Source organism: Coenobita brevimanus, chromosome 54 (assembly GCF_032717465.1).
Source record: "Coenobita brevimanus isolate Jiangsu-jjx chromosome 54, ASM3271746v2, whole genome shotgun sequence".
Classification (NCBI taxonomy): domain Eukaryota; kingdom Metazoa; phylum Arthropoda; class Malacostraca; order Decapoda; family Coenobitidae; genus Coenobita; species Coenobita brevimanus.
This window is the reverse complement of record NC_137007.1, coordinates 26,436,000-26,460,250: the sequence shown is the minus strand read 5'-3', so window position 1 is coordinate 26,460,250 and position 24,251 is coordinate 26,436,000. Positions and strand designations below refer to the sequence as shown.

The 24,251-nt window shown below is 39.9% G+C and overlaps 1 protein-coding gene across 2 annotated transcripts in view; it reads left to right on the top strand.

Moving 5' to 3' along the window:
* Nucleotides 1-24,251, top strand: part of TrpRS (Tryptophanyl-tRNA synthetase) — a 413,379-nt gene that overhangs the window by 209,873 nt on the left and 179,255 nt on the right. For both annotated transcript variants that reach the window (XM_080273391.1, XM_080273390.1), the window contains 3 exons: nt 2,925-3,122; nt 4,060-4,252; nt 10,022-10,195. In XM_080273391.1, the coding sequence (XP_080129517.1) occupies nt 2,925-3,122; nt 4,060-4,252; nt 10,022-10,195 (565 nt within the window). The remainder of the gene's footprint in view (nt 1-2,924; nt 3,123-4,059; nt 4,253-10,021; nt 10,196-24,251) is intronic.

Below are 24,251 nucleotides of genomic sequence, written 5' to 3'. Positions count from 1 at the left end.
TACTGACAATGACATTAGTGTACAGCAATTAGACAGTGATGTGAATGATGCGACAGTGATGTGAAATAGTGTGATAATAATATATATATATATATATATATATATATATATATATATATATATATATATATATGTAGATAGATAGATATATATATATATATATATATATATATATATATATATATATATATATATATATATATATATATATATATATATATATGTATGTATATATATATATATATATATATATATGTATGTATAGCTCCTACGCTCCTCATGGGGCAGTGTAGGATTGGATGATGGATATATATATAGATATATATAGATATATATATACATATATATATATATATATACATATATATATATATATATATATATATATGAGGCGTCTAGAGCCAAAGGGGCATCCCCACCAATATACTGGTTTTGAGTTAGGTAGGGGAGACAACAGGCTTAACCCTCTTCTCAGTGACAGCACTGGTTGCCATACAAGATTCGGCCTTCTGGACAGTGGTAGAAGGGCTCAAAATCACGTGGGTTTGTCCATGCTGCCGGGTGAACAAATCAGAGCAGGCAAGCATCTAAGCCACACAGCCCAAACCAATCAGCATTCTCACTCTCTGCCACTCCCCCGGAGCAGCCAATCAGCAAGCGTGTGGCCCGCCCGGTGTGCTGGTGAGGCTTCCCTCCTGTGTTCACTGAGGTGTATAATATTACGTATTGGATTTTTACCCCATTTATCGTAGATTATTGGTGACAAGATGAGCTGTTGTTATTGGGGTTGAAGGGGGGGTGACAAGATGAGTTCATCACATAGTTACAGTGAGGAGGTGGTGCCTATAACCTCTCGTAAGTGTCAGAAGTGTGTGGAGAAGTGGAAAAAGGTAGAAAGGAAGAGGAAAAGAGAGTGGTGAGGGGAGACAGCGGGAGGGGGCGTGGCACTGAGGAGGCAGAGTTGGATGTCGATCTCCTAGGTGACGACCCCACCATTTAACCCCCCACTACCCCTTCTCAGTTTACTTAAGCACTACACTACTTTTTTTTTTAGTGTTATTTCAATCTATTATGGTAGAGGAAAAATAATAACTGCATTGATTTCAGTTTTAGTTGTCAAAAACGTGAAATTACAGTAATAATTATTCGTTTATTAATATTAAGTGAACTGGAATCTTCAGTTAATAAAGTTTTGTACATTAATACATTCGTTGATGTTTTTTCTGCTATATTTTTAAATCCCTACAATATGTTATTATGCCCATTTATAAATTGGGGGTTTGGTTTATTGCCTATTTTGTGGTTACGGTTATTACTGTTTTGTTTTTTTGGCTTTACATGTAGAGCATAGGCGCTGATGATCATTTTGATGTATAAAAGGTCTGTTTATTGCCTTCTGGTTATGACGTTGCCATAAACACAACTTTAAAGCGTCATAACTCAAAAGTACATTTTGGCGCCGATGCCCCTTTGGTTCTAGATTCCTCATATATATATATATATATATATATATATATATTTTTGGAAATATGATGATCTCCGTAAGTGCTTCTGTGTAATATTGTAGTTGCATTGCGGTAACAGTGATGCACAGTAATGTACAGTGATGCGACGATGATGTGAAATAATGTTTGTAATAATATATTTATATATACATATATATTGGAAATCAGTTGCTCTCCCTAAGTGCCTCTGTATAATAGATACATTGTGGTAACAGTGATGTGATTTTTGATATTATCATCATTTATTATAATATGGAGTGTCCAGTTTATTGGAAAAGTGTCGTAAAATGGTTTTGCAAATGTATTTCACCGCAAGTGTGCGGTATGAGTATTGCAGTGCCAATACAGTGAAATATAACTACTGCAGTGATCACACAGTGAATGTTTATTGTATGTGCATTGTTGAATAGTAATTATTGTGTGAAAATCAGAGTGTGATAAGCTCCAGGTAGCATTCATGGGAGTGAAGAACAGTGATTTTTAGTACACCCTCCAAGATCACTGCCTATCCAGTGAAAGTTCACGTAGTCTTCAGCGCTACCTTATATAAGACCTGAAGGTATGTGCATTCCAGTGGTACCTTGATTTTTACTCTAGCATTACTCATTATGTTTTTATAAAGGTTTAAAGTTATGTTTGTATTTGGCTGGTTATGCCTGTCCTGAGTATATGGCATGCCATTTCGATGCCGTCGTTTAGGAGTTAAGAGCATTCGTTAATCATTGGCGCAATTGTCACCCGATCATGTAATGGCAGAAGACTCCCTCAGGTTGGTGAGAACATGACTGCACTTGACAGGGGTAATACTAGTGGTTTTGGGTGGAGCCATGGTGGTGCTGTAGTATTCCACGAGGCCAAATAGAAATGCAGAGAGATGAAGAGGCAACCGATCAACAGGGCAGAGCGCAGGAAACTGAAGCAGCTCAGCCGGTCTGTCTGACGGCACACAGTTTGAATTGTCGAAATGACGGGGATATTCGTGTCGAACAATGAAAAAGAGTATAGATAAATAAATGTCGAGAAAACGAATGGTCGAATAATGATCAGTCGAAAAACTAGGGCTAGGTGTATTTATATATATGTTTTGGACAATGTGCTGATTCAGACAACCCTTCTCCCATATTGTGTGGATTAAAAAGGTTCATCTGTATATAGAAAGTCATTATAAATAAGGATTGTGTTTTAGTATATCACAATTTTTTTTCTACAACTTATACTCTAAACTGGGGGGAACTAGCAAATAAGAATTATATATAGGTAGCACTGGAATAATATGAGAGAATTTTTCTGTAGCTTCTTGTGGACATGGAGTAATAGCAGAGAAAGAAAGTTAAAAAATAGATTAACCAGTAATGTGGACTATATGAACTATGATTATTAATCTGTATGTTATATTTTCATTTTTGTTTGTTTCCTCAGGTGGTTGCAAGATGTTTTTGATGTGCCTTTGGTGGTTCAGCTTACTGATGATGAGAAGTACCTGTGGAAAGACCTGAAGCTGGAACAGTGCAACAAGCTCGCCTACGAAAATGCCAAAGACATCATTGCTATCGGCTTTGATATCAACAAGACCTTCATTTTCTCTGATGTTGATTTTGTCAGTGGGGATTTTTACAAGTAATCAAAATTATTATTATTGTACAGTTGATATATTTTGTTTTATAGAGATAAAATTGATTGGAAGCCTTTGCTGTTACTCATGTACAGTTACACCTTATTATCACTGCATCTTACAAAAGCCTTATCATTCTAGAGCTCTTGATCCTGGAATTTGTTTTCCTGTATCCATCCATCATCCAATCCTTCGTTGCCCCATGAGGAGTGTAGGAGCCCGGGGCTAGGCAATTGGTCCTGACATTTAAGATGAGAGTGACCAGCCTTCCTCATCCCTGAGTGGCATTACGTGAGCAATAAACCCCAACCACCCCTTGGATATAAACTTTCACAGGCTTAATCCAACAGGAGGATAATAATTACCCACTAAACCACCAGATGCCAAAATTTGGTTATATGGTTACTACCCAGCATAGTAAATGGTTTCCTAGTGTACAGGAAACCATTTGGCTTGTCACTCAGTGTAGAGTCACCCACAGGCAGAAGGAAGAGGAGAGAATGAAGGAAAGAAAGACGGAAGAGGGAGTGTAAAGTCACCCGTAGGCAGAAGGACGAGGAAAGACTGAAGGAAAGAAAGACAGACGAGGATGGAAGGATAGAAGGATGGAGGAGAGGAAAGGGCAGACACCCGAGAGCATCACTACATCGAGTGAGTGCATGGTGAGCGCCCCCACCTACCACATGTAAATTGTTGATAATAATTGGAAAGAAAACAGGTTTTACTTGCTCCTTTTATTCCATAGGAACACCTGCCAGAAGGGAGGGTTAACCCCTCCTTCACCTTCATTATTTTTAGTTAAATGTATGTTTTCCATGTAGTGCAGGTCAGATGAGTTCACCCAATAGAACTCATCCTCTTTTCTCTGTTCTGTGCCACTTCTCAGTCCCCAAGTAACAACAAGGATTGCCTGTAATATTTCTTTTCCCCTTCCATCCTAAGAAATGTACTGCGAGTCCAAAAGCATGTGACTTTCAACCAAGTGAAAGGGATATTTGGGTTCGACGAGTCCTCCAACATCGGCAAGATAATGTTCCCAGCCATCCAAGCAGCACCCAGTTTCTCATCTAGCTTCCCCTTTATCTTTGGTGGCAAAAAGGACATTCCCTGTCTTATACCCTGTGCCATTGACCAGGTATGACAGTGTTAATGAAATGAAGTAGATTGCATAGGAAAGGTGATTAATCTTTCAACTCTGGTGTCTCTCTGATGTTTGTAAAACAGTCTGTCATAAAACAGAATGAAATACAGTATGAAGGTCTTTAAGAACCTTATTCCTTTAGTCACACTACAGATCTTGAGGTGAAGCATGCTTACATCTGGCCCTGTGTTATTCAGTCACATGACTTCTTCTACTTCCCCTCCCCCCCTCCTCTCTCTCTCTCTCTCTCTCTCTCTCTCTGTCATGATGTTTGAATGTTTCTGGGACCCATTTCACTGGATATGGTGTTTGATAGTTATTCTGTGTGCCACCTCGTTCATTGTTTCTGGATCCTCCTACCAAATCTTATCATTTTGGTGGTAATAGAGATTTGGATGGTAATGGTGACGATTTTTAATATCATGTGTGTTGTAGATTCATTCTGTATTTCATCCAGTAATTATCAAAGCAGTCTGTCAACAAAAAATAAACTCTGCCAAGATGGCTGTTGAGGAAGGCCAGACCAAACATGGTGAGAGCTCAGAAAAGAACCTTTCTTTCCAGTCATAGGAATGGTGTGAAAGTGAATTATTAAAGCTTATTATTGGCATTTCAGTGTGGCTGCTGGGTGTAGGATTAAGATGGCTTCACCACTTATGGGACTTGTCTTCTAGCTAATAAGTTGGGTCTTTGTGTGTGTGTGTGTGTGTGTGTGTGTGTGTGTGTGTGTGTGTGTGTGTGTGAGTGTGAGAGTGAGTGAGTGTGTGTGTGTGTGTGAGAGTGAGTGAGTGTGTGTGTGTGTGAGAGTGAGTGAGTGTGTGTGTGTGTGTGTGTGTGTGTGTGTGTGTGTGTGTGTGTGTGTGTGTGTGTGTGTGTTCTTACCTAATTGTATCTTTACAGGAATGAGTCAAGCTCGTACTGTCCCCTGTCTTAAACCATATTTATCGTACATATCCTTAAATTTGTGAATTGTTTTGGCACACACTATTTCATTCGGTAGTGCATTCCATTGATCAATTGCTCTGTTTGGGAAACTGAATTTCCTTATGTCTTTATCACCTCTCTTCTTATGCAATTTTTTGCAGTGTCCTCTTGCTGATGCTTCTCCATATGTTAAGTAATCATTTATGTCTATTTTCTCCTTTCCTGATATGCATTTATATAGCATTATCATGTCACCTTTTTTCCTTCTCTCCTGTAGTGTTGGTAGATTCATTTTATTTAGTCTTTCTTCTTACCTAAGGTCCCTTAAGCTTGGTATCCATCTTGTAGCGGCCCTTTGAACTTTTTCAATCTTGTCCATGTGCTTTTTGAGATGAGGACTCCAGACTACTGATGCATATTCCAGGGTTGGTCTAATGAATGATGTTATTATCTTTCTTAGCATGTCTTCATTTATGTATGTGAATGCTATTCTCATATTTGCAAGCAGTGTATACATGTTCCGTACCTTCTCGCCGATGTGGTCAGCCGGAGATAGTCTGTTACTGATAGTCACACCTAGGTCTTTCTCTCTTTCTGATGTGTATAGGGTTTTATTTCCTAACTTATAATCCCAATCAGGTCTTTTTCCACTTTTACCAAACTTGATTACATGACACTTGTCCACATTGAATTCCATTTGCCATGTACTACTCCATTCATGAAGTTTATTTAATTCTTCTTGTAGCTCCCTACAAGAGTCTGTGCTAGTAATTCTCCTTTGTATTTTTGCATCATCTGCAAACATATTCAGATAGCTCTCATTTCCAGTGTTACTGTTTATATCATTTATATACACTAAAAATTTGATTGGTGCCAGCACTGAACCCTGTGGTACTCCACTAGTCACTTCTTTCCATGATGAGTAGTTTCCTCTTAGTACTGTCCTCATTTCTCTTTTTATGAGAAAGTCTTGCATCCAACAAAACAGTTTGCCTCGAATTCCTCCTTGATGGTACAGTTTCCATAAAAGTCTTTGGTGTGGTACTGTGTCAAAAGCTTTCTTGAAATCTAAATAGATGCTGTCCACCCATCCTTCCCTTTCCTGTATTGTGTTTGTTACTCTGTAATAGTAGCTCAACAGATTAGTAACACATGATTTTCCTTTTCTGAAACCAAATTGTCTTTTTGTTATCATACTGTGTTCTTCTAGATGATTTACCCAAGCTTTTCGTATAAGTTTTTCTAATACCTTGCTTACAACACTGGTCAGTGATACTGGTCGGTAGTTAAGTGGATTTTGTCTATTTCCTTTCTTGAATAAGGGGACAATATTTGCTTTTTTCCAAATATCAGGTAGTTTACCTTGACTCAAGGATTTCTTGAAAATTAAAAATAATGGTTTACTTAACTCCTTTGCACATTCTCGTAATACCCAACATGAAATTTCATCAGGACCACTTGCTTTTCCTCTGTCTAATCTACTTAACTCCTCCTGTATTACTTTTTCCGCTATTTGTATATCTGTTAGTATGTGTGGACCAACGTGTTCCACATAGTCCCTCTCAAAATTTTTTTCTTCTGTAAAAACTAATTGGAAATTCTTATTTAGTGCTTCACAAATATCTTTCTCTTGTGTATAAGTGATTCCCTCGTCCGTAATGGATTGTATTATATCTTTTACTTTAGTTTTGCTTCTGATATAGCTGTAAAACAGCTTTGGTTGATCACTACTTTTATTTATTATATCCTCCTCAAACTGTTTTTGGGCTTCTCTCCTTATTCTTGTATAGTCGTTTCTTGCCTGTTTGTAATTATTATACGCCTTTTCACTATTGTGTCTTCTGTATCTCTTCCACAACAAATCTCTTCTTTCTTTTGATTTTTTACATTCTGTATTGAACCATTTCTGTATTTTCTTATCTGCTTCTTTGTGCTGTGGGATGTACTTCTGGACTCCTATTTCATAAAATTCACAAAATTTTTTATATACAGCATTTAAATCTTGTCCTCTAAGCTCATTTTCCCAATCAACTTCTAAGAAATACTTCTTTAGGTCTTGATAATTTCCCTTTTTATAGTTTAGGCTCTTTTTGTAACTATCATTGCTGTTTACTATGTCATATGCTATCCTGAAGTTATAATTTAGTACTGCATGATCGCTTTTGCCGAGTGGAGGGTGATATATTAAACTGTCAGTATCATTTTCTTGCCTTGTAAATATTAGATCTAGCACTGAAGGTACATCAAGTCCTCTTTTTCTGGTGGTTTCTCTCACATGTTGCGTTAAGAAAAACTCTTGTATGAGATCCAGGAGCTTTTGGTCCCAACAGCTTTCTTGACTATTTATATCTAGAGTATTCCAATTTATATTTGTATTGAAGTCCCCAGTTAGTATAATTCGTTCCGATTTCTCTTCCATTTTATGTAGCAATGATCTTACACTCTGAATTGTACTCTCTGCCAGGTCCTCATATTCGTCTCCTTCCCATGTGTTTGATCTGGGTGGCATGTACAAATTGGCTGCAATTACTTTACCTTCAGATGTGTCGATCTCTACTGCAATCAGTTCTACTTGTGATGGTATATCTAGTTTTATTTCCTTGACTTTTAGATTTTTCTTAGTTAATATTATAATTCCTCCTCCTTTTTTTAAATATCTGTCTCTTCTCCATATATTGTATTCCTCTAAGTTTAGTATGCCATTTGATATCCTAGGTATTAATTTTGTTTCAGTTAGGCATATTATTTGTGGTTCATTTTCTCTGGTGTAATCATTCATCTCTAGTAATTTAGATACCATTCCATCTACATTTGAGTACATCAACTTTATCATTTTGTTTATATACTTGTCATGACATGGTTCTACTACCTTCCTCCTTTTTCTTCCATCCTGTTTGTGTACCACTTTCGTACCTGCAATCCTATTACTTTGTAAAAAAATTTCTTCTTCTCCTCTTCTGATCTTCCCTCATTTTTTGTTTTTGCTTCCTCCCTTTTCTCTTTCAGTAATTCCAGTTCCTCTTGTGTTAGGCATCTTTTTATCCATACATTTTTGAACTCCTCTTTTTCCTTAAGATTCTTTGCATTTTTTAGTATCTCTTCCACAGTGTTTACACTTTGGAAAGTCACCTTTAGAGGTCTTGTCTTGCTTTTCTCGTATTTCCCTAACCTTTTGTGTTCCTCTGTGTCTTTACTACAGATTTCCTCTGATACTTCTTTCAGTAAGCTCATTACATTTGCCATCTCCTTTTTGTCTCTTGTGATCTTGTTTTTAACTTCTTCCTCTTCTATACCAGTGATTACAATTGATCTGTTTATCTCTACCGAATCTCTGACTAACTTTGGATTGTTTTGGATTATTCTTTTCACCTCCTTTTTAATGCTTTTTTCCTCCACCCTTGTTTCTAAGTCTTTCTTTACTTTCACCATTTCAGTATACGTGGTTTCTACATCATTTTTGTAGCTTTGCACAGCTTCATTCACTTGTGTTATCTTCTCCTCAATATCACTGCTCTGGTCAGTAAGACTGCTTACTTGCCTAATTGTCTCTGTGTCATTTTTGAACTCTTCCATAACACTCTCGTGATTGACTACTGTACTTGCCATTTCACTCATTTTCTTCCTAAGTGTACTCAATTCCACTGTTAGTTCACTGATGGTTGTGTCTTTCTTATTGGCCTCCCTTCCTAGTTTTTCTATTTCTTCCTTTTTCAAGTGCATCTGCTTCTTTATTTCATCAATTTCATTTTTGAAAGCCATTTCTAGTTTGTTTACACGTTCAACCAGTCTATTGTGGGTCTCTACTTCAACCAGTTCTTGGTAGAAATCATCATTTTGCTTTTTACCTTTATCCCTTTTCTTTTCCAAATTTGTTTTACTGAAGTATGTATCCATTTTGCAATACTTAAAGTGCAAAGCATGTACTTACAAACTCCGTGTTGTTGTAGTCTAAACAAACCTCAGGGATGACTCAGCATATTCTTTCGTCTTGGTTCTATTTCCTGTTTGTACAAGTCTTGTTTAAACTTATTATTTTTTCCTTTTAATAATGAAAATCATTTAGTCTAACCTGGTACTGAGCTTGACTCATACAAAGATACTATTTAGGTAATGCCATTGGCCGTGTGTGTGTGTGTGTGTGTGTGTGTGTGTGTGTGTGTGTGTGTGTGTGTGTGTGTGAGAGAGAGAGAGAGAGAGAGAGACCGACTCTGGGCATATTCTTCACAGCCTGCTTTCAGGGCCTAGTAGTCCTCGTACATACCATACACCTCTACACATCTGAGCTGGGTTAACCTGTGGATTGCGCAATTACCTTTTTTTCCCACCCCGTGGTGTGCGAAAAATGAAGAAAAAAAATTTCATAGTTTTTGTTTACAGGTATAATAAACTTCAAGATAAACATCCAGGACATCATCCGATGAAAAAAAAAATATTCTCTCTCTCTCTCTCTGTCTTTGCGTAAGGCCACGTGTAAGTTTACATAGGGGAGTAGTGAAAAAAAATAAAAAAGTGTCTATTATAAACTTGAAGACAGACATCCAGGGCATCATCTGGTGAAAAGAAAAAAATCTCTCTCTTTCTATCTTTACATAGCGCCCTGCGTAAGTTTGCGTAGTGGTAGAGTAGTTAGTAGCGATGAATGGCCTGCACAGCCTGAGCTGTGGCTTTCAACGCGATGCTACCCAGCCTGAGCTGTGTCTCACAATCCACAGTTTAAGGGAATGAAGGGAGGAGACACCCAGCAGTCTTCTAACATGACTCCTCTGTTGATTCCAGTTTTTAAAATGCATGCCGTTTTGCTTGTGGGCACCTTCAAAATATGTATTGCTCTTTTTGCAGGATCCATACTTCAGGATGACTCGAGATGTGGCACCCAGGATTGGATTGCAGAAGCCAGCCCTCATTCACTCCACCTTCTTCCCGGCACTCCAGGGGGCAGGAAGTAAGATGAGTGCCTCTGATGAGAACTCATCAATCTTTCTTACTGATACACCTAACCAGATCAAGAAGAAGGTATGTGAAAGAGAGAAGACAATATTTTTACATCTTATGGTTTTCAAAAGCGTATGGTAAACTTTTCGGAGGTGTTCATGTGTCTCAGTTAAACAAAAAGTCTGATGGGCTTTTATGATGGTAGTTTGGTACAGTATAAGCAAGGGTGGATGGGCATCTGATTGAATGATTCAGTATCATTGTTGGAGTGAAGCAAGTATGTGTACTGATGCCATGATTGATCAGTGTTTATTTGGATGGGTAATGTAGGATCAGAATGGCAAGTTTTGAATAAAACTTTCCATTTGCTGGCCCAGAGAATTTAGTGCCTGATTATCCAGATATTCCTCTTGGGGCCTAGATAAATCTTCCCTGTTACCTAATTACTTTGGCAGAAATGAAAATTATGTTGTTATTGAATAACATCGCCATGGAAGGATGTTTTAGAATTCCATAGCTGTAGTTTTATGTAGGAAGTGTGCCTTTTCCTGTAAATGTCGAAGGAAAACAATATAGCCATATCCCCCAGAATTGTTACATACAGCCCACTCATGACTGTCATCATTTAATGCTTATAATATAACCTTTAGACTTGTGTGACTGATGCAACTTTTATCTAGCATAGAAATAGTGTCTGCTCAGTGATTGACAATCTGCTAACCCATACCGAGCTGCAGACCACATCAGGGGCACAGTGAAGGTCCACATGGGCCAAGCTGCAAACCAAATATGAGATACAATTTACATTGGTTATAAAACATTGACTCCAGGGAAGTAAACTACCACACAGAGTCAGCCTAACAGGAGTTAAGAATAAATCTACCATGTACATGGGCAGCCTTTCTCTGTCAGCAGGCAGAGCTATGATGTTGGTATCCATCTTAAGGCCACTTTCCATTGGAATGATTCCAAAAACATTTTTCCTACCAGCTAGATCCATATTAATATAAGTTAATTGCCATCTATTTTAGTAACTGTTATAATAATATAAGGTGCTACCCAAAAGTTCCTGAAATTTGAAAGCAGGGCAGAAACTGCGTGTCATATAGTGTATGGATGCTAGGTAACAGTGCATGCACCCTTTGTTTGTTAGTGTATCAAGTGGCATTGTGCAGGGTGGATGCGTTCACTGCATATTGATGTCTTTTTGTCATTGGGTAAGTTAATGAATTTTGTGATCTAAAAAATGGAGGATGTGAAAGAGCAACCTGTGTACATCAAGTTTTGTGTGAAACTCAGGAAGAATGCAGCAGAAACTATTAAAATTTTAAAATAAGCATTTAGTAACAATGCTTTGGAGGTTACACAAACTTACAACTGGTTTAAGTGTTTTAAAAATGGACAAATGTCAACAGATGACCATGCATATTCAGGTTGCCCTTCCACCAGTTCAGCTCCTGACAATATGGCCAAAGTTCGTGCAACCATCCTCGAAGATTGCCGGAGGACAATCCATGATGTTTGTGACATTGATAGCCAATCATAAGGAACTTGCCAGCGTATTTTGTTTGGTGGCCGTGAGACAAATTGCCTCCAAGTGTGTCCTAAGGCTCCTGACTGACGAGCAAAAGCAGCATTGCTTGGAGGTCTGCGTGGAGCTCAAGGAAATGGCCAGAAATAACCTCAACATCCTCTCAAGAAGCTGGGTTTACGGGTACGACCCGGAAACCAAACAACGATCATTGCAGTGGAAGACCCCAGCTTCGCTCTAACCAAAGAAGTCACTTCAGGTCAGGAGCAGTGTGAAGTCAATGCTCATCACTTTCTTTGACATGGAGGGCATTGTTCATAAGGAATTCATTCCTCAAGGACAGACCATCAATGCAGTGTTCTACTGTGATGTTTTGAGACGGCTCTGGGAGGACGTGAGGCAAAAACGTCCAGACGTGACACACAAACAAACGGGTGCCTCACCATGACAGTGCACCAGTGCATACAGCCCTTGTTGTTCAGCAGTATTTGGCATAAAAAAAAACATGCTGGTTGTCCCTCATTCCCCCCTTTTCACCTGATTTGACCCCCTGTAATTTTTTCCTCTCTCCGAAAATGAAAATCCAGCTGAAAGGACTAAGATTTGACACTATTGAGTAGATCCAGGAGGAGTTGCAGAAAGTCCTGAACAAGCTGATGCTCAAGGGGTTTCAGAACTCATTCAGATCATGGGAGAAGCCCTGGGATTGACATCTGCACACCCAAGGAGACTACTTTGAATGGGCCGATGGTGATTAGGACTTGACGTGAGTTTTTTCCCATCTCTTGTCAGATTTTGAACTTTTGGGTAGCACCTTGTAGATATATTCATATAATAAATATACCATAAACCAGAAATGCAAAGAATAGGGACTGTGACAGGGCTCTTGTTTGGCGAGCTGCAGCTCGCAAATGCGAGTATTTTTTTCTTTCGATGAACAAATATTACATGCAAGTCGCCTTTTGGCGAGAAAATAAATCCACTTCAAAACCCAGGAAACTACAAAATAAGTAAATCTCACTTAAATGAACAAAAAAGCACGTTGTGATCGATTATTAAGTGTTTCCTTGTCGCCATTGTGAATGTTTAAAACCTCATTATATGATTCTAATCATCACAGTGTGTAAATAAATATATTTATTGCTCTTAAAATATTTCGGCTCATAGTCAATTTGGCTACTAAAAATTTATTTGGCTCGTAAATCTGAAACCTTAGGTGCCAAATGGCTCGCAACCATCGGCAGTTAGCAAGAGCCCTGTGTGAAGATGAATTGATACTGTTTTTGGTATATTCAATAAATTGCCAATATAAGCACTGATTCAGTGCCACAATTAATGAATATCGTCCAAAATATACTGGTGATAGCTTAACCGCGCCGTCCCGACGACGTGAATTAACGCGGCAACATTGCAAGGTCCCTAATTTGCACAATTTTCAATTTTCGCGAGTGATTTCGTGAGTGATTTTTGGCACGTATACATGGGACACCTTCTTCTATTCCTCTACAAGATGCCAAGCAGGAACAATGCCTTACACCACATGACCTCTCCCCCCCCCCCTGCACGCCATTATCTCGACAATTCACCTGTTACCAGTGACCTGGCCAATAAAAACATTCAGGGCCAGAGTGATTCCCCAATCGATGACAATGTGGAGGACAAAGTTTAGAGGAAGAAATGATGATCAGGTAATTTGGGGAAAAAAAGGTCATGAATGGTGATGAGTTAGTGAGTGAAACAATGCTTATAATGCGTATATTACTGTTTGAAAACCAATGTACTCTTGTACTACATATAAATTCGTACCAAGTAAATAAATAAATACTGTTTATGAGTGGATAAAATAGTTACCCTCCCATAGAACTCGTTTTCTATGGTGCCAGCCTGTTTGAAAACCCAGTCAGGTAAGGAAGTACTCGCACCTAAATCCGGTATTTTAAACCTCAGGTGAGCGATTTCTCTATGAATTTTTGATGTTTCTCACCAAAAGCGGATGTTTGAGCAAAAAAAAAAAAAAAAAAAAAAAAAAAAAAAAATCCAAAAATGTCGGGATGGGGCGGGTTAAAGTGCCTAATCTGGTACATCAGTATCAAAGCATTCGATAACGGACGGATGACCGTTAGGGTTATAACTTTTTTACTTTCTTTCAAATAAAAGGTAGCCTGTACCATAAACTGATGAACTTTTTTTTTTTAAACAAAGGGAAAAGCCCTTATTCCTCTCAGTTTTAAAAAAAGGTCACCCCCAAATAAAAAAATGGATTACCATATACAGTGGAACCCCAGAATTTGTACACCTCTCTACTCGTACAACTCAGTTTTTGTACAGCTTTTTCGCCCAAAAATCACTCCACTTTTCGTACAGTGACCCGTTATTCGCACTAAGAGATGTGGCGTCGTAGGTGCCACATGGTCGCCAGTTTGGCTTTGTCTTCCGTCAGCCATGCATCAGCCATACAGGCTCGATTAACCCCTAAACCGCGGGGTTGTTTTGGTTTGACTTGCGTGTCTCGCGGGCATATTTGCTCTCCGACAGACTCAAAAAATATTTGCCAAAAATCAGTTATTAGTCCTAGAATATTAAAATTACATATGCATATGGCACATACCTTCAGCTTTCTCCTGGGATGTTTGTTGAGCCTTCGTCGAGTACCGTAGGACTTGTGGAGACCTCTGAAGTTGGGTAACGAAGTCTCCACTTAACACTTCCCGACAACCCATAATATGATTACCACTGCCTGATATTATCACTAGAAACACTGTTCTATGATTTTCAAATAGTTTGGAATCCATACTCCAAAAAAAAAGACACTTTGAAAGCACTGAAAATTAAGAGCGCGTATGACCTTCCCGCTTACGATCGTTCGCCGCTGGTGTTCTGTCATTTATTATTCATAAAAACACTCACACTTTATATTTCTGTTACTATATGACACTTATATATATCTACAGTCTTTATCCATAAGGTTTCTTCAGTAATAGTAGTTTATTGTCACTGTGGGCATTCAATTTCTCTTTCAGTAAAATACGTAGCATTCACTTCTCGTCCTGTATACTAGCGTTGAGAGCAAATCTGTCACTTTCACTTCCACTTTTATAACTCATAGTATTCATACATGCTAGAGTGAAACTTTCACTTTCATTACTCCTAGTATATATACTCGTATTCTTATATTACTACTCATTTACATTTCTGTTTACATTCTCTATTTTGTTTACATTATTTACATTTACATTTTATTTACACTGTGTTATGCACTGTCACTTGCAGTAACTTATAAAACTATTTTCCACCGTTCATTGATATTTACATTCATTGCTTTCACTTGCTATTTACACATTATTTACACATTATTTACATTTCCACTTGCACTGTTTTACTCACCAGAAAAATAGTAGTCACTGTCCATCATTTTCATTGATAAATTAGGCAGTTCACATTCCACAGCAGTCACTTAGCCCTTTACCCCTTTCCACACGAGGTTTAGTAGGGGGTAGAGGTCGCAGGGCCCTTTGCATGGGGCTAAAAAGCGGCGGAATTGGACAGGTGCGAATCCGACGTGGTTTCACCTCGAAAGACGACAGTAAACTGAACACTGTGGTGGCCTAGGGGGAATGCAATGCTGCCAATGTCAGCGTGGTGACAGCTGCTAATATATACGCTATGAAATGATTGGCAGGAAATCTAGACAATACATAATAAATTAGGTAGTTCCAGGTGAATGTAAATATCACTTAGGCTTCTCCCTTCCTTTCTTATATAAATTTTTATTACGAGAATAGATTATACGGCATATTTCAAGGGGAAATAAACAGCGAAAATTAGCGAACAAGTGCACGTGAGGTGTTGTCAGGTGATAATTAGCCAATTCCAGGTGTATGGCAGTATCACTTACCTTATTTCATTTTTGTATATATTATGTGGTATAAGAATAGGGCATAGGGCTTATTTCAATGGATGAAATCAGTGGAAAATCCCGGGGAAGATTTATTTAGTGCAGCACTGCCAGGCAGGCGAGGGGAGAGGGTAATGGAGGGGAGTCAAGAACGTGGAGAAATGGCTAAATTGTCAACAATGGATGGGAGTACAGATGAGATTAGGAGTGCTGACTAATGTTGGACATTGGCAATACTGATAGATGATACAAGCCACCACTTGAAAGCCTAGGCAAATTCAAAATAACACAGAATCACAAAAGTGACGCCCCGCGGTATGATCCCTTTCTCCCAAGCGTCACGAAAGTGACGCCTCGCGGTTAAAGTGTTAAACTTTGTGATGAATTACGTATTTTCGTTAGAAAATTGTACATAATCATGGGCCCCAAGAGATTAGTGAGTCAGCTGGAGCTAAAAGTAAAGCAGTGAGAACAACAATTGAGCTGACAAAAGAACTCAATGCAAAGTTTGAAAGTGGAACCCGTGTCTCCGATCTTGCCATTCGTTATAGTTTGGCGAAATCTACCGTTTCATCCCTACTAAAGAACGGATTAATGTAAATTACGTTGTTTCTTATGGAAAAAAATATTCGGTTTTCAAACGGCTTGCAACTCGTACAGCCTCCAGGAACGAATTGTGTACGAATTCCGGGGTTCTACTGTATTTAACATTATCACATGTAAGTTTTATCACTTTCTTAATCTTTATGTAGATTTTTTATAATTTTATAGACTTGCACAGAAGATTTTAGAACAGTTTAGAAGTTTCTAGAACAGTTTGTAATGTTCTGGTATGGTTTAACATTGTTTAGAACATTCTAGAATGATCTAAATATTTTGAAAAGGGACACAGTTTTCAGCATCCAACAGTTATCTTCGCAGTTTTGCAGATGAACAGTCAGCAAAATAATTGCTTAGTAGTGTTACTGTTATATAGTAAATATTTTTGTTTTTTAGATAAGCATGATGTCGCAAAAAAGAAGTGATACTATTGTACAGAAGAACAAAGATGTCTTGACCAATTATTTGGTGTGGTTCCAGCAGTCACATAGAAGAAGAATTGTGTCTTTAGATGGATCTTCATTACAAGAAAAATCCAGAATGCCAAACCAAATGCAAGTTTTTGGATGTTACCAGTTTCTTGGAGCAAAACTCAAATTAAGAAAAGAGCGAATAGTTAGAATTTCCAAAGAAGTTACAAAATTATGGGAGAATAAATTGAACTTTCCACATATGTCACATCAAGCAGTACAAACAAAGCTTGACAGGGTGCTAAAATCTTACAATGAATGTGTCAGGAGGGGAAAATATGATGCCCTAAATAAACTTTTTGATATCACAAAAGTAAACGGTCAATGATTATCCACTGAAGATGAAAACTCTACCACCTACAGGTGCAAAGCAAAACAGAAGTGGGGTACTGAACAGGTCTAGTTGCAAGTGAGGAAACCATTCACCCTTCAAAAAAAAACTGAAACTGCCTGATGAACCTATATTACCATCAACATCTTACAATCTTTCATCTAGTGGTAGTTGCACTGAATCTGATGACAGCAGGTATAAGGATGAAGATGAGACTAATCATCCACCAACCAGAAAACACAACAGAAGTAAAGTTGCAACTAACTTGGTGACATCCGCTGGAGTATCAACAAAATATTCTATCTATCTGTATTGCCAGACGCCTCAATCCCATTCGGGGTGGCCACAAACAAATCGCCTCCACATCGCCCTGACCCCCGCCATTTCACTGCCCTGCTCCCAACTCACACCCCCCTCTCTCATATACCTCTCCACCCCATCCCTCCATCTAATCCTCGGCCTACCCCTCCCTCTCCCTCCCTCCACCTCACTCACATACACTCTCTTCGTCAGTCTTTCACCCTCCATCCTCCCACATGGCCAAACCACCTCAGTGTATTCATCCTAACGCTTCCTATCACATCCACACCACAACGCTCCTTTATATCCTCATTTGTCAGCCTATCTCTCCATGTGACTCCACAGGCTCCTTTTAAATAACTCGTTTCCACTGCTCTCACTCTTGACTTGTGTCCTTCCAACAACGTCCAAGCTTCACTTCCATACGTTAGAGTTGGTATCACAATACTGTCATGTAGTAACTTTTTCACTTCCATGCTCACTTCCCTGTTTCTTATCACTGCTTTCAAAGAACCAGCAACCTTTCTTCCCTGCTGTACCCTTTCAAGCACTTCACCCTCTAAACCTCTATCCTAACTCATCGCACTACCCAAGTACTTAAACGTACTCACATTTTCCAATTCCTCACCATCCAACCTTGCTGTACATTCACTGATTTCACCTCTCTCAAAGACCACCACTTTACTCTTCCCTACATTCTCCTTTAGATTCCATTTCTAACACACTTTCCCAGACTGATCCACCAAGCCTTGCAGCTCCCTTTTGTCTTCACTCAACAACACAGTATCATCTGCAAACAACAGTACAGGGAGTTTCCAAACACTACCCTCTCTCACCAGGGCCACTCCAACATCTACTACCCTACCTTGTACCTCTTTTATTACCCCATCCATGTATGGATTGAACAACCATGGAGACATGACAAATCCCTGTTTCAACCCAACCTTCAGAGAGAAAAATTCACTCAGTTCACAAAATGAAGCTGCTAAAATATGCAAACAATTGTCACATGGTGGTATTGACATTCCAGCTCCAAATCAAGCAGCAGTTTACAAGTCAATATACAAAGAGGCTGCTACACTGGAGGAGAAAATGATTGAAAAGTTATAGTTGGAAACATGGTCTTTACATTTTGATTGAAAGCAGATTGATGAAAATGAGTACCAGATAGTACTATTTAAAAATGAAAGAATCAAAGTGAAATTGAATGGATTGCATATGGAAATTGGCAAGGCTGAAACTATTGCTGAAAGAATTGCAAAAGTTATTGATGAATACAACTTATGGCATGCAGTAAAAATGGTCATTTCTGATACAACTAGCATTAACACTGGTAAAAGGAGTGGAGTTGTTGTCATACAACAAATGTTCTCAGATAAGAGTTTCAGCAAACCACAATTTATCGGTTGTCAGCATCACATTCTGGACAGGAGTCTCCGTTTGGTGATGGACGAAGAACTTGGCATTAACACCAGTTCTCCAAACATCGAATGTCCATTTGTATCTTAACTAATAATTATCTATCTATCTATATACCTAGGCTGCTTCCCCCAAGGAAAGGGAGGTAGCAGAGACAGGACGACACACTCCCCATTTACTCATCAATTCAAACACATTCATTCGCATCTTAGCCCCAAAGGGGAGAAGAGACAAATCCTCACTGCACCACACCACACAAGGGTCAGCTGCGCAGTGCAATCAGTGACATCCGCAGTAGGGCCTGACAGCAGAGCTGGTTTACCCTTTCCACATCATAATAGACCCATCCCCTTACCCACACCTGACCTGACTAGCTGATAAGACCAAATGCGGCAGAATATCCCCTCAGGGCTGCGTCATCATTTACTCATTCACAATTTCTCTCCATTTATTTCTGTCACGCACAGCCACTCTTCCTTGCTCAACAGACATCCCTCTCACATCCAGTGCTCTCTTCACACTGTCCATGCATCCTATTCGTGGTCTCCCTCTCAGCCTTACACCTCTCACATCAGATCTAGTTATCTTTTTCACCAATCACTCATTATCCATTCTCTCCTTATGCCCAAACCCTCGCAACACCCTCTGCTCAACTCTACCAGCCATCTCCCGAACAACTCCAGTTTTCCTTCGCACTTCATCATTTTGCACTCGATCCATACGCGTCATTCCACACATACTCCTCAGACACCTCATCTCCATTACATTCAAAATTTTCCTCTCTGCTACACCCATATTCCATGTTTCAACCCCATATAACGCAGTCTGTACCACAACACCCTCATACAGCCTTCTCTTTACATCCATTCTAAGCGAACGACATCTAAACACTTTTTTCAATCCTCCCAGCACCTTACCTACTTCATTCATTCTAAACTTCACTTCTGCATCTATTCTTCCGTCCACAGCAACATGTGACCCTAAATATTTAAAACACGCTACCTCCTCAAGCAACTCACCATTCAAAACAGTATTCATCCCCCTACCATCTACCAACCTCGTACACTTCATCACTTTACTCTTATTCTCATTTACATTCAATTTCCTCCTTTTACACACCCTTCCATACTCCTTTACCAACTGTCTCAAACTCTCCTCTGAATCAGCCACCAGTGCAGTATCATCTGCAAACAGCAGCTGCTTCAGATTCCACTCTCCACCATCAGCATTCACCAGACTCAGACCTCCACTAAAACTCTTCCAATCACCTCCCTTACAACACCATCCATATAAATATTAAACAACCAAGGTGACATCACACATCCCTCTTGCAGCCCCACTCTCACGGGAAACCAGTCACTCACAGCATTTCCCACTCTTACACACGCTGTACTATTTACATAAAAGCTTTTCACCCCTTTTAGTACCCTACCGTCAAGTCCATACAATCTTAAAACAGTCCACAAAGCCTCCCTATCAGTTATATCATATGCTTTCTTTAAATCCATGAATAATTATGAAAAACTAAAATCTATCTATCTATCTGTCTATAGCCTGACTCTCTAATCCCGCAAAGGGTGGCTGTAGACAAAACACCTCCAAGTTGCTCTGTCACCCACCATTTGACTACCCTCCCCCCAACTCACCCCCCCTCCCTCATATACCTCTCAACTTCATCCCTCCACCTCATCTTCGGTCTACCCATCCCTCTCCCTCCCTCCACCTCACCTACATACACCCTCTTAGTCAGTCTTTCATTCTCCATTCTCTCCACATGTCCAAACCACCTCAGTGTATTTCTCCTAATCTTCTCAACCACATCCACATCCACCCCACAACGTTGCTTCACTTCTTCATTCGTCAACCTGTCCCTCCATGTCACTCCACATGCTCCTCTCAAGTAACTCATTTCCTCTGCTCTCACTCTTGACTTGTTCCCCTCTTGCAAGGTCCACGCCTTGCATCCATACGTCAGGGTAGGGATCACAGTACTATCATGGAGTGACTTCTTAACTTCCATACTCACCTCCCTATATCTCATCACTGCTTTCAGTGAACCAACAACCTTCCTTCCCTGCTGTACCCTTTCACACACTTCATGCCCCAAAGTTCCATCCTTACTCATCACACTACCCAAGTACTTGAATGCACTCTATCTATCTATCTATCTATTGCCAGACGCCTCAATCCCATTTGGGGTGGCCACAAACAAATAGCCTCCAAGTCGCCCTGTCTCCTGCCATTTCACTGCCCTGCTCCCAACTCACATCCCCCTCTCTCATATACCTCTCCACCCCATCCCTCCATCTCATCCTCGGCCTCCCTCTCCCTCTTCCCCCCTCCACCTCACTCACATACACTCTCTTCGTCAGTCTTTCACCCTCCATCCTCTCCACATGGCCAAACCACCTCAGTGTGTTCCTCCTAACGCTTCCTATCACATCCACATCCACACCACAACGCTCCTTTATATCCTCATTCGTCAGCCTGTCTCTCCATGTGACTCCACAGGCTCCTCTTGAATAGCTCATTTCCACTGCTCTCACTCTTGACTTGTGTCCTTCCAACAACGTCCAAGCTTCACTTCCATACGTTAGAGTTGGTATCAGAATACTGTCATGTAGTAACTTTTTCACTTCCATGCTCACTTCCCTGTTTCTTATCACTGCTTTCAAAGAACCAGCAACCTTTCTTCCCTGCTGTACCCTTTCAAGCACTTCACCCTCCAAACCTCCATCCTTACTCATCACACTACCCAAGTACTTAAACGTACTCACATTTTCCAATTCCTCACCATCCAACCTCGCTGTCCATTCACTGACTTCACCTCTCTCAAAGACCATCACTTTACTCTTCTCTACATTCACCTTTAGATTCCGTTTCTTACACACTTTCCCAAACTCATCCACCAAGCCTTGCAGCTCCCCTTCGTCTTCACTCACCAACACAGTATCATCTGCAAACATCAGTACAGGGAATTTCCAAACACTATCCTCTCTCACCAGGGCCACTCCAACATCCACTACCCTACCTTGTACCTCTTTTATTACCCCATCCATGTACAGATTGAACAACCATGGAGACATGAGAGACATGACACATCCCTGTTTCAACCCAACCTTCAGAGAGAAAAATTCACTTAGTTCACCATCCACATACACTGCAGCCTTTGCACCATCGTACATACTCTTCACAGCATTCAACAACTTCCCATCTACTCCATATATTCTTAACACTTTCCACAATCCTTGTCTATCCACCTTGTCATATGCTTTCTCCAAATCCATGAAAGCCGCATTCAACTTCTTTCCCTTCTCTAGAAACTTTTCCACTAAAGATCTAAGAATGAATATCTGATATACACAACCTCTTCCCTTCCTAAAGCCTCCCTGTTCTTCTCCAACTAATTTCTCTGTTCTTTCTCTAACTCTGTCAATAAGTATCCTACCATACACTTTTCCTATTATACTAAGAAGACAAATGCCCCTATGATCACCACACATTTCTTTTTGCCCTTTTTCTTTGTACAAGGGAATAATTATACCTGACTTCTAATCCTCCGGGACTCTACCTTCCTCCCAGGCCAATCTGCACATCTTCCACATCCATTCTACTGCTATCTCTACCCCATGCTTCAGCATTTCACCACACACTCCATCAATTCCTGGGGCTTTCCCCGATTTAACTTTCTTCATTGCTTCCACAACTTCTGTCCTACTGATTTCTTCCTGTCTTCTCACCTCCCTTCTTCTCCCAGCCATTCCCCAGCCACTTATACTCACATTACTTCCATCCTCTATGTTCAACAATTCCTTAAAGTGTTCTCTCCATGTGCTCACTTTTTCTCCCTTCTCCACTAGTAATCTACCATTTTTATCTTTCACTCCCCTGCTAACTTCACTTCCACCTTGTCTTACTCTTTTCACCTCTTTCCAGAACATTTTCTTACAGTCCCTCCACTTTACACTCAGGTTCCTTCCAAATTCCTCATCCACTCTCTTCTTACTCTCTCTTACTAATCTTTTCACCTCTCTCTTTCTTTCTACATATAACTCTCTCTTCCGCCTCTCAACTTCTTCCACGCCCCTATTTCTCATCCATTTATTGTATGCTTTCTTCTTTTGTGCCACAGCCTGTCTCACCTCTTCATTCCACCACGCTGTTCCTTGCAACCCCCTCTGTCTCCTCTTCCTTCCACACACCATATCACATGCTGCACATATTTCTTCTGTAAATATCCTGCACACACCTTCCACGTCTCCGATCTGCTCCAATTCATATTTATCCAATCGTTTCTCCACTTCTCTCTTATACTCTGCCTTTTTCTCATCCTCTTGTAACCTTTCCACTCTCCTTGCAACTACTCCTTCCTCTCGTCTTTCCCTTCTATTCCTCCATCTTGAATTCTAATTCTGGCCACCACCAAGTAGTGGTCAGAAAGTCCACTCCCCGAACCTCTATAAACTCTTGCATCCATTACACATCTTCGCATCCTTTCATCCACACACACATAATCAATCATTGCCTTCCTTTCATTCAGTTCACCACCCACCTTTCTCATCACTCGCCATGTATACCTGTGGATCATTTTATGCATGAAGAGGGTATTGGCTATCACCAACCCCCTCCCAGCACAAATGTCCACTAACGCACTCTTATTCTCATCTATCTCAGCAGGCACACCCCACTCACCAACCATTCCATCCACCTTCACATTCCCAACTTTACCATTCATATCACCGATCAAAAACACTCTCTCATTCCTTCCAAATGCACTCACACACTCCATATCCTCACCATCCAACCTCACTATACATTCTGTGACTTCATTCCTCTCAAACACCATAACTTTACTTTTGTTTACTTTAACTTTCAGCTTCCTCCTCCTACACACTGTCCCAAATTCTTTCACCAAACCTTGCAACTCCCATTCATCTTCACTCAACAATACTGCATCATCAGGAAACAGGAACACCAGAATCTTCCAAATCTCACCCTCATTCATTAGAGCCACCCCCACATCCACTGCCTTACCCTGCACCTCCTTTACAACCCCATCCATGTATATATTAAACACCCATGGAGACATCACACAACCCTGTTTCAGTCCCACATTGAGATTAAAGAACTCACTCAGCTCACCATCCACTCGCACCATAGCCCTAGCTCCTTCATACATACTCTTCACAGCCTTCAACAGTTTCCCATCCACTCCATATATTCTTAATACCTTCCACATACCTTGCCCATCTCTTCTGTCATAAGCTTTCTCCAAGTCCATGAAGGCAGCATACACTTTCTTTCCCTTCTCTAGATACTTCTCCACTAAACATCTTAAAACAAATATCTGATCTACACACCTTTTTCTCTTCCTAAATCCCCCTTGTTCTTCTCCAACTAACTCCTCTGTCATATGCCTAACCCTATCAATGAGTATTCTACCATATACAGTACAATCCCAGTTAACCGGGCGGCTTGGGGAATTCACCTTCCCGGTTACAGATTTTTCCCGTAGTTCTGATATTCAAATCTATACAAAGGCGATTATTATCACAGCAGTAAATACAATTCAGGTACTCACCACTCACATC